The sequence below is a fragment of the Acinonyx jubatus genome, chromosome B2, assembly GCF_027475565.1.
Source record: "Acinonyx jubatus isolate Ajub_Pintada_27869175 chromosome B2, VMU_Ajub_asm_v1.0, whole genome shotgun sequence".
In the NCBI taxonomy this organism is placed as follows: Eukaryota; Metazoa; Chordata; class Mammalia; order Carnivora; family Felidae; genus Acinonyx; species Acinonyx jubatus.
In genome coordinates this window covers 45,976,427-45,988,794 of record NC_069385.1, presented here as the reverse complement: position 1 = coordinate 45,988,794, position 12,368 = coordinate 45,976,427, and the positions used below count along the sequence as shown (strand labels likewise).

The 12,368-nt window shown below is 34.0% G+C and overlaps 1 protein-coding gene across 1 annotated transcript in view; it reads left to right on the top strand.

Moving 5' to 3' along the window:
- Positions 1-12,368, top strand: part of RFX6 (regulatory factor X6) — a 56,226-nt gene that overhangs the window by 20,207 nt on the left and 23,651 nt on the right. Inside the window, exon 7 of the mRNA XM_027057029.2 lies at positions 12,028-12,135. Coding sequence (XP_026912830.1) covers positions 12,028-12,135 — 108 coding nt within the window. The remainder of the gene's footprint in view (positions 1-12,027; positions 12,136-12,368) is intronic.

Below are 12,368 nucleotides of genomic sequence, written 5' to 3'. Positions count from 1 at the left end.
AAACATTGGTAGTGGATTGTAAGATAGTTCTATTTTTAATTTTTTGAGGAACCTCCATATTGTTTTCCACAGTGGCTGCACCAGTATGCATTCCTACCAACAGTGCAAGAGGGTTTTTTTTTTTTTCTCTACAGCCTCACCAATCTGGTTGTTTCTTGCACTTTTGGTTTTTGCCATTCTGACAGGTGTGAGGTGATATCTCACTGTAGTTTTGAGTTGCAGTTCCCTGAAGATGAGAAATGTTCAGAATCTTTTCAAGTGTCTGTTGGTGTCTGTTCATGTCTTCTGCCCATTTTTTCATTGGATTGTTTGTTTTTTGTGTATTGAGTCGTATCAGTTGTTTATAAACTTTGGATTCTAACCCTTTATCAGATATGTTATTGGCAAATATCTTCTCCCATTCAGTTAGCTCCTTTTTAGTTTTTTTTTTTTAATGTTTATTTTTGAGAGAGAGAGAGAGAGAGAACATGAGTGGGGGGGGGGGGCAGAGAGAGAGAGGGAGACACAGAATCCGAAGCAGGCTCCAGGCTCGGAGCTGTCAGCACAGAGCCCGACGTGGGGCTCGAACTCACAAACAGTGAGATCATGACCTGAGCCGAAGTCGGATGCTCAACTAAGCCACCCAGGTGCCCTGCTTTTTAGTTTTGTTGTTTCCTTTGCTGTGCAGAAGCTTTTTATTTAAATGAAAATTTTAAATGAAAAGACATACCACATGAGTGGCTAGGTATGTTAGATATTATAAATGGGCCAATTCTTCCTAAATTAATTTAGACATTTAATACTCTAATAAAAATTTGAGTGGGTAATTGATTTTTGGAAATGATTAAAATGACTATACATTTAATGTAGAAGGATATACAGAAAGTAATAGTTAAGAGAAATGTAAATGAGAATAGTGAAAAGGGGCTTGTTTGGCAGATATCAAAATATTATGACACTATGATATAAACTCAACTGTAGGTAGAATAAATCCATAACAGAGATTAGATACCTGAAAAAAAAAGACCCTAGTATAAATAAGGATTTAATGTATGATCAAAGAGACATTACAACCAATGAAGGAAAATTTTTTTTTTCAGTAAATTGTCTTAATTGTTTTTTGGAGGAGGATGTAGTGTCAAATAAATAAATAAAATTCTTCATAGCATGATGTTAGAAAAATTGACCATTTTGGAAAAAAATTATGCCTCATGAATTTCATATAAGTTATTAAATATAAAAACAGTACTTAGAAGGGAACATTTTTATCTACTTCATTTCTGGATAAGGACTGATTTTCCCTTTTTTTGGTGCAAAAAAAGGTGATTTTATTAAAGCATGGGGACAGAACCTGTGGGCAGAAAGAGCTGCTGGGAATGATTTTCTAAGACGAAAATTTAAGAAGTCAAAGGAAAAATATAAAGTGGAGAAATTGAAAACTATTTTTGTATCAACAGCGTGATATATAAAATTTGAAGTCAAAAGAAAGACTGGAGAAAATATTTTCAGCAAATATGACAATGGGATAATATTTCTATTAAGTGAAGAAATCCTATCAATTTATAGAAAACTATGAAGATGACAATAAACAGTAAAAGACATGAATAGAAAATACACATAAGGAAGAAAAGGGCAATAAATGCATGAAAAATGGACTGCCCAATAAATAAAAAATAAATAAAATTTTGAATTCTGTAATTATCAAATATTTAGAAATTAATATGATGATGTTGGTGAAGTTCTGGTGAGATAAGCTGTTTCGTATTCCTCTGGTGAATACTGACCAAACTCCCTGGATAAAAAGTTGTAAGATCTGTGTCAAGTCTTCAAAGTGTTCATGGTTTTTCTCCCACAGTTTCACTTTTCATGAATCTCATATACAGAAATAACAGAAAATGCTTACAAAATATTATGCAAAAATTGTAATCGACAACTATGAAAAACTGTGTAACCTAAATTACTACCAATAAAGAAATGGTGACATCATTTTTTTAAAAAATATTTTTATTTATTTTTGAGACAGAGCGAGACAGACCACAAGCAGGGGAGGGGCAGAGAGAGAGGGAGGCACAGAATCCGAAGCAGGCTCCAGGCTCTGAGAGCCTGACGCGGGGCTCGAACTCACAGACTGTGAGATCATGACCTGAGCTGAAGTCGGATGCTCAACCGACTGAGCCACCCAGGTGCCCCATGGTGACATCATTTATAGGACTTTTATGGGACTAAATATTATGCCATTTATTAAAAATCTCTTTTAATGACATGGAAAAATGTTAATTAGGAAGAAAAGAGGACACAAAAGCAAATATATGTATATGTGGCTTCAAATGTAAATAAAACTGGATATTTACATGTCATATATGAGTGACAGGATTAATATATATAGGTATGCTGTACAATATAGTAGCTATTGGCCACATATGGCTATTAATTACCTACAATTTTGTTTCTCTGTCACACTAGCTACATTTCAGGTCCATAATAATCATATAGAGTATTGCAGTGTAGACAGAACATTTTCAGCATCACAGAAAGTTCTGTTGGGCAGCACTATTTTAGAACATGTAAAATACTCAACTCCATGATAAAAAGACAACCCAGTAGAAATATAACATGGTATATGAACATGCAATTCATACAAGTAGAAAAATAATAACTGCAAATAGTATTGGTATTCATGGCACCCCTCCTGACAGACCATAACATGGGGTCAACAAATATTTTGGATACCATTCCTGCCAAGAAACATGTGAAAAGTGTTCAACTTAATCAGAGAAGTTTTCATCAGGGAAATGCAAATTAAAACCATAACAAATGGTCATGTCACTATTTTTTGAATAACAATAGTCAAAAGTCTGAAAATAAGCGTTGTCAGACATGTGGAGCAAAGGAATGCTCGGGAACAAGAGAGGGGACAATCACTAGTAAAGCTGAAGGTGCACACGCCGTATGACAGTATTCCTAGAGAAACCTTCACACGGTGTACAAGCAGGCACACTGCGGTATTGTTTGCAATCTCAGAATGCTGGAAAACAAATGGCCATTATGATACAATGAGAGAATAAATGTTAATATATTTATACAAGGTAATACTATACCGCTTTGGAAATGAATGAACTATAGCTACAAGAATTAAATTAGATTCATCTCAAAAACCTAAAGTTGAGTGAAGAAAACGTATTGAATGTAGAAGGATATATACCGTATTCTACAAGTTTTAAAGCAATAGTATATGTTGCTTAAGAGTATTACATATGAGATAAATTTTTAGAGGTTTAAATGGGAATGATATAAACTAAATGAAGAGAATTACTTCTTGTGGGGAGGAAGGTAATAAGATTAGGAAAGGCTATAGAGACTGTTTTAATATTTCAAATTTGTAATGTCTCAATCTGGTTGGTTAGTACATGGCTACTTATTATTCTTTATCCACCCCCTTTTTGAGCTTTAAATAGTTCACACTATACAAGAAAACAAAATGAAAATAAGAAAAGTAAAACAAAAGGACAGGAAGAAGATGGTAAGAGTAATTATCAGCTTGTGGTATGAATTTTGATTATTTTACATTTTTATTCATAAATGTAGTGATTCAAATTTCAGAAATGTCTTAGAGAATGTTTCAGAATCCTTTCATCCGCTGGAATAAAACTAACAAAACCTACTCTCAATGCTTTGTCCTGATCAAAGAAAGCCTTTCTTTTCCTGTGAATCTTCTAGTGTGCACCAAATTTTGTTTTAACTAGCTCTAGTAATGAAGTTGCCATTATTTCTTAGGGAGCCAGCCCCTTTGATTTTTTTCATTTCAACCAGGAAGTCTCTCTGAGCCTGAATTTCCTTCTCCTTAACATCGGCCATTCATGGCCATTTAACAACTTTGTACCAAGATAAATAACAAATCCTCCCTCCTTGGTATATGCTTTGCAAATATTTACAGACTGTTATCATGCTCTCTTTTGGTCATCACTTAGCCAAACTGTGCTGCTTAAATCCTTTAATCTTTCCTCATAAATCAGACCCTCTTACCTTCTAATCATATGGTTTCTTTTCTGCAGGTTTCTTCTTGTTTTCTTTTGGAAATAAGACTTAATAGTTTACCCATGAGTACTGAAGTCATTGGTTGAGGGGAACACCCCCCCCCACACACACACCTCCCAGACCTCTGTAACTGGCTTATGACGGGCACCAGTTTTGGTGCAATTAAAATAGCAAACATATTAGTGTAATTAAAATGATCGTGTTTTACTTTTTTATCAATTGTTTCTTTCTTTTTGTGCTACATGTTTTGGACTGCACATTATTTGATTTATACCAACTTTGCACACAATTGTTAACATATCCAACAAATTTAATTTTTAAAGTTTTTCTTTCGGCACTTTTGCCTCCTGTTGATTCCAAATGTTGCTGGCGTCTATTACACAAAACTACTATTTATCAAGATGAGAGTTTTAAATAAGTATTTAAATATAATAGATATACTTTGTTCCTTAATATGTGTTTCCTTAGCACTCTAACATTTAAAAAAATTTTTTTGATGGTTATTTATTTTTGAGACAGAGCATGAACGGGGGAGGGTCAGAGAGAGAGGGAGACACAGAATCTGAAGCAGGCTCCAGGCTCCAGGCTCCAAGCTGCAGCACAGAGCCCGACGCGGGGCTCTAACTCACGGACCGTGAGATCATGACCTGAGTTGAAGTCAGACACCCAACCGACTGAGCCACCCAGGAGCCCTTCTAACATTCTTTTTATTTGGAAATGTATTGTTCATAACACACACATACACATTTTATTTTATTTTTTTATTAAAAATTTTTTTAATGTTTATTTATCATTGAGAGAGACAGAGTGCGAGTTGGGGAGGGGGAGAGAGAGAGGGAGACACAAATTCTGAAGCAGGCTCCAGGCTCTGAGCTGTCAGCACAAGCCCAACGTGAGTCTCGAAATCATGAACTGCGAGATCATGACCAGAGCCAAAGTCGGATGCTCAATGAACTGAGCCACCCAGGTGCACCCATGCATTTAAAAAATAACCTAAGATAAAAATTCAAGATCTACCCCACAGCTTAATGGAGAGAAGTCCTCTCTGTGCCCCTGTCCCAATCACCTACCAAAAGATACTGCTGTCCAAAATTTGGTGTTAATCACTACTTTGTTTTTCCTTAAAGTTGATCACTTATGAATATATACCTAAACGATGTGGTTATGGCTACACAAGAATATGAATATACTTAATACCACTGAACCATATACTTCAAAATGATGAATAATTCTATGTATTGTTTTATTACCCCATTTATTATTGCCAGTGTATTGTTCATTATGTGCCCTACATAGAATGGATTCATTTTTTTGTAGACCTTCTGATTTCATCCAGCATTAGATTTTGTGATTGATCAATGTTGATGTATAGGTAGCTTTAATACCCTTATTTGTGCTGCTGTGTAATATTCCACTGTGAAAATATCACAGTGCATTTATTTATTCCATTGTTGGTGGACTTTTTTCTTTTCTTTTCTTTTTAAATATAATTTATTGTCAAATTGGCTAACATACAGCGTGTAAAGGGTGCTCTTGGTTTTGGGGGTAGATTCCCATGGTTTATCGCTTATATACAACACCCAGTGCTCATCTCAACAGGGGTGGACTTTTTTTTCTGAAAAACTAGTACATGAACATCCTCCAGGCACACATGTGCAGAAATGGAATTCCAGGTTCTAGGATACGCTCATGTCTAACTTTACTAGTTAAGATGAAGTTGTTTTCCGAAATGGTTATATCAATTTATATCTGCCCAACCATGTGTGAGCATTCCTTTTGTTCCACATTCTCACTGATACGTGGCATTGAATGACATTTTAGTTCTTGCCAATCCAATGGATGCAAAACGGCACCTGTGATTTTCATTTGAAAATTGCTTTGAATAACTGCATCAAAAATATAAGGTTGCATTTTTTAGGGTTTTTATTGGCCAGTTCTCTTCTTTGAAATATTTCCCTAATGATTAGCAATATTGAGTATCATTTCATGTCCTTGTTGACTAATGTATATCTTCTTCAGAGAAATGTCTGTCCACATCCTTTGTCCATTTTTGAAGCAGGTTGTTTGTTTTGTTGTTGTTAAGTTTTACAAGTTCTCCATATGTCCTGGATATTAATCCCTTATCAGATATATGATATGGGAATATCTTCTCCCACTCCATTGATTATCTTTTTACTCTGTTGGCAGTGTTTTTTGATGCACAGAAGTTTTTAATTTTTAGCAAGTCCAATTTGTCTGTTTTTGTTTTTGTTCTCATATCTAAGAAATCATTGCCAAATCTAAAGTTATGATGATTTTTCCCTATCTTTTCTTCTGAGAATTGCATAGTTTAGGTCTTATATTTTGAATATCTGATTCATTTTTAATTAATTTGTTACATGGTATTTGGTAAAGGCTTATCTTCATTCTTTCACTTGTGGATATCCAATTTTTCCAGCACCATTTGTTGAAAAGACTGCCCTTTCCCCATCGAACGCTATTGGTACCTTTGTCAAAAATCATGTGGCAGTTTTTGTGAGGGTTTACTTCTGAGTGTTCTGTTCTTATGTTTGTCTTTGTGTCAACACTACTCTCTTTTGATTATTGTAGCTTTTTAGTAAGTTTTAAAATTAGGAATTGTGACTTCTCCAACTTAGTTTTTATTTCAAGATTGTTTTTACTATTTGGGGTTCCTGAGAGTCCATATGAATTTTAGGATGGATTTTTCTATTTCTGCAAAAACAATCATTAAGATTTTGCATTGAATCTGTGGAGTGTTTTGTGTGCTATTGACATCTTAACAGTAAGTTAAGTAAGTCATGAACATAGGATGTCTTTCCTTTATGCTTTAATTTCTTTGAGCATTATTTTATAATTTTCATTATATGAGTCTTTTACCTCCTTGGTTAAGTTAATTCCCATGTATTTTATTCTTTTTAATGCTATTGTAAGTAAAATTGTTTTCTTAATTCTTTTCATATTGTTCACTGTTATGAAAATACAACTGAGTTTTTCATGCTGACTGTATCCTGTTACTGTGCTAAATTCACTTATTTCTAACAGGGTTTTTTTGTGTTTGTGCAATCTTTATGGGTTCCTACATATAAGATTATATCATCTGCAAACAGATAATTTTACTTCTTTCTTTCCAATTTGGATGCATTTTTGTTCTGGCTAGGACTTCCAGTACTATGTTGAAAAGAAGCAGTGAAAATGGGCATTCTTGCCTTGTTCCTGCTCTTAAGGGAAATACTTTTGGTCTTTCACTATTGAATATGATGTTTGCTGTGGGTTTTTGATGTGACTCTTATTATGTTGAGGTAAATTCCTTGTTTGTTAAGTATTATTATTGGGAAAGTGTGTCAAATTTTGTCAAATGCATCAATTGAAATAATCATGTGTTTTCCTCTCTTTATTCAGTGTTCCCTCCTCCTCAATTTTTGGGAAAACTTCAAGAAAGTATCGTGTTAATTCTTCTTTATATGTTTAGTACAATTCACTAGTGAAACCATAGGATCAGAGTGTTTCTTTGTCAGATTTGTGATTACTAATTCAATTTCCTTGATTATAGACTGATTCAGATACTGTATTCTCTTTCTTTGTGATTCAATCTTGCTAGAATTTGTGTTTCTAGGAATTTATCCATTTCATCTAGGTTAAACAACTTGTTGATGTACATTTGTTCATGTATTCTCTTAAAATCCTTTCTCGGTAGACTCAGGAGTTTTTCCTTTTTTTATTTTAATCATTTGAGTCTTCTTTATTCTTTCTTTTCAGTTAGTCTACCTATGAATTTGTCAATTTTGACCTTTTTAAAGAACTGACCTTTGGTTTCATTGATTTTCTTTATTGTTTGTCTATTCTCTATTTCATTTTATCTCTGTTCTCATCTTTCATATTTCCTTTCTTCTGCCCAACTTGGGTTTAGTTTGTTCTGTTCCTAGTTCCTGAAGTTGTTTACTTAGATTGTTGATTTGAGATTTTTTAATGTAAGCATTTATAGCTATAATTTCCTTGGCACCACTTTCACTGCATCCTGTAATTTTGATGTAGTATGTTTCCATTTTCATTCATTTCTAAGAATTTTCTAATTTCCCTTATAATTTCTCCTTTGATCTATTGGAATGCCTGGGTGGCTCAGTCAGTGAAGTGTCTGACTCTTGATCTCAGTTCCAGTCATGATCTTATGGTTTGTGAGATTGAGCCTCGTGTCAGGCTCTGTGCTGACAGTAGAGACTGCTTGCGATTCTCACTCTTTCAAAATAAATAAACTTTCAAAAAAGAGTATGTTTTGGGGCGCCTGGGTGGCTCAGTCAGTTGAGCGCCTGACTTTGGCTCAGGTCATGATCTCACAGCTCTGTGGGTTTGAGCCCCACATTGGGCTCTGTGCTGACGGCTCAGAGCCTGGAACCTGCTTCAGATTCTGTGTCTCCCTCTCTCTGCCCCTAACCCACTTGCTCTGTCTCTTTCTCTCTCAAAAATAAATAAATATTAAAAAAAAAAGAGTATGTTTAATTTCCACAAATTTGTGAATTTTCCTAGTTTTCCTTCTGCTTTGATTTCTAACCTCATGCCATTTTGGCCAGATAAAATATTTTGTTTTATATCTATCTCTTTAAATCTATTGAGACTCAATTTGTGGCCTCACATATGGTGTAACCTCGAAAATGTTCTATATGCACTTGTGAAAAATGTGTATTCTGTTGTTAGGTAGTGAATATTTTAATTCCCTTCTCATTTGCTTTGGTGTATATTATGCAACGAATTTCTTTTTGGCTACCATGGGGATTACATTTATCATCCTAAAGTTATAGCATTCTAATTTGAATTTATACCAGCTTAACTTCAATAATATACATAACATTGCTCCTTTCAAGTTTGGTCCTTACCTCTTTCAGTTATTGATGTTACAGAATTACATCTTTATAAATTGTGTGTCCAAAATACATATACTAATATTTGGTTTTTAATAATGCGTTAGTGTTTAAATCATGTAGAAAAGAAAATGTGGAGTTACAAACCAAAGTTACAATAATACTAGCTTTTAGACTAATTGTTTTTTTTTAAAAGAGACATAGTGGTCTCTTAAATCATGTAGAAAACAGAGAGTGGAGTTACAGCTATTGCTATAATAATACCAGGTTTTATAATTGCCCATGTGTTTACCTTTATTGGGATCATTATTTCTTCATATGACTCCAGGTTATTGTCTAGTGTCCTTTCATTTTAACCCACAAGACCGTCTTTAATATTTCTTGCAAAACAGGTCAAATTGTAATGAACTTGCTATTTACTATTAAGTATGATATTTGCTGTGGGTTTTTGATAGATTATTTTCATATTTTTTATTTTTTGATATTTTGATAGATTATTGAATGATTAGGGAATTTTTTTTCTGTTTCTAGCATAGACAGAGAGGGAGAAAGAGAAGTGAATGGTGGCTGGATTTTTTTTTTAATGTTTTTATTTATTTTTGAGACAGAGAGAGACAGAGCATGAGCAGGGGAGGGGCAGAGAGGAGACAGAGAATCTGAAGCAGGCTCCAGGCTCTGAGCTGTCAGCACAGAGCCGGACGTGGGCTCAAACTCATGGACTGTGAGATGATGACCTGAGCTGCAGTCGGACGCTTAACCAACTGAGCCACCCAGGTGCCCCAATGGTGGCTGCATTTTTAACAAATACTTTTTTGGATCAATTGAGTTGACTACATATGGTATTCTACCCCCCACCCCACCTTTTCTTCTGTCAATGTAGTGTGTTTAAGCCTGACTTGGTTATTATCATTCTTATTGACTGTTGGATTTGGTTTGCAAGTATTTTATTTGGTACTGTTTCAAGTATGATAATAACCAGTATTGGCCTATGATTTTTCTTTCTTTTTCTGTCCTTGTCCAGTTTTGGCATAAAAGTTTTCAAATGAATTGGAAAGAGGTTCTTCTTTTCCACTGTCTGAAAAAAAAATCTTTTAAGTTTGAAATATCTGCTTTCTGAATGCTTGATAAAATTCACCTATTAAATCTTCTGAGCCTGTTTTTTTTTCCCTTTGTGGAAAGATTTTTGATTATTAATTATATTTGTCAATGGAAATGAGACTATTCTCATATTCCTAACTTAGATTTAATACAACACTATGTATTGCCATTGTTTGGTTTCTGTTTCTCTATCTCTCTTTTCCAATCTCACCGAATTACATTTTGGGATGAATAAACATGATTTTCCACCCATGAGAAAAGGCATAAGAAAACAATGTAAACTTTCCTAAATTAGAATTTAAGTGCATTTTTGTTATGTTTATCTATCAAATGTTAGTTTCATATTCTTTGCCAATTACTTTTTCCTCCTTTTAAGATTAAATTCTTTACTTCTCACATCCTATTATTTTCCCAATTTATTGACAATACCACTCTTTGACTGTACAATGATGATTCATGCTCATAAATGACAAATCCAAGCATCAAAAATATTTGAAATATATCTTGAATTCTTAAGACTGATTAAGTAGAGTGGATTGGGATTAACTGTGCTAATATATCATTTCATGATAGTTAATCATTTATATAGTAGTTCTTTATTAATTTCTTAAGAATTAGGGGCGCCTGGGTGGCTCAGTCAGTTAAGTGTCCAACTCTTGTTTTTGGCTCAGGTCATGATCTCATGGTTCATGAGTTCAAGCCCTGCATAGGGCTCTGTACTGACAGCACGGAGCCTGCTCGGCATCCTCTCTCTCCCCCTCTCTCTTTCCCCTTCCCCTGTTCCCTTGCGCTCTCTCTCAAAATAAATAAATAAACTTAAAAATTTTTTTTAAAATCCTGAAGAATTATTTAATCAGAATAATTCTTTTCTATCCATACTTGAAAATAAAGCATAACAAGGGTGAAAACTAAAACCTAATCTGAAAGAAATAGATTTCTACTGCACTTTTAATAAAAAATTTTTGAAAGCTTATATCAAATCCGTCAATGAGAAATCAATGTTCTTAACATACCTGCTTTGAGGACTGAAAGTCCCCCCAACTTCTTAGTGATTTAACATGTAAGTCTTTAATAGTCTACAAATGTTGGGAATGATAATACAGGGTAGGAACCTAACTTGTATAAGCAATAAATCTTCAATATGACAGAGACAAACAAAGAAATACAAAAGTTGTAGAAGAAAATATAGGAAAACTATGGGAAAGAATGAAATTTTGTCCTTGCCAGGAATACTTTCCTTCCTATTCTATAGTCACAATTTCATTCTTTGCCTAAACTCTTTATTACGATCCAGTTTGCTAAAACTTTGTTTGAGGGGCAGGAACAATTAGTTATGACCTGGGAGACAGATTTGCTGAGGCTCTGGTTCCATCACAAATATGCATTCTCTCTTTCTGTGTGGATTTTTTGTAGGTACATCAACCCTGTGGCATTATATATTATTTGTTTTTTGTCACTTTTTCTAATTTTTGAAGACTCCTAGAAGTGTGCTATTCTCCAAGGGATCAAAAGAAGAACACATATGTAAATTCAGGGTGGGGTAAGGTTGAGATGAGAAAGTCCAGAGTACCAATTTGGGAATGAGAAGACTTAAGCTCCACTCCCAAGCTATCACTAATTATTTCTGAGACTAAACAAATTAGTTAACTTCTTATCATCTTGTTTACACAATCCATAAATGGATTTGGCAATTCTTGATCCTCGTATAGTTCAAATTCAACAGTTCTAAAAGTAGGTCTTTCAAAACTTATGCCATTAACAAATGTGAACTAAAATTAAATTTCTAAAAGTTGTATAAACTGACAAATGTTCAAAACTAAAATCCAAAATAATAGGAAAATACCCTGACTATGAAATTATTTATGATTGGAAACAACGATTCTGCTGACAGCTCTTCTTTGTTCAATTGAATGATCTGAACAGTTTACCAAAATCTCTTAATTTGTCATCGTTTGCAGGATGAAGAAAAATGATATTTTATGGGTTTCTATTTTATTAGAATGGTATTTCAGAGCCAAATAGTTGATAATGATTTATTTCTTTTCATTTTTCTAAATTATAGGGTGGCTTCACTCGTAAATACTCACTAAGTTCAAAAACTGGAACACTTCTTCCAGAATTCCCCAGTGCTCAACACCTTGTGTACCAGGGATGCATTTCTAAAGACAAGGTATCAATTAAAGATACTTCTTTATTGATTTTCTGATATGTTGGTTCCCTATCGCCATTTGCTGGGAATCTCATGGCATTTGCAGGAAGCAGTCAGAAATCTGCATAATCAAACATAATTGACTGATTTATAGGAGGGACAAATGTTTACTAATATTGATTAAACACTTTCCAATTAATTATTTACCATCTCCATGATAGTATGTAGTCAGAAGTTGGCAAAATAAACCTCAA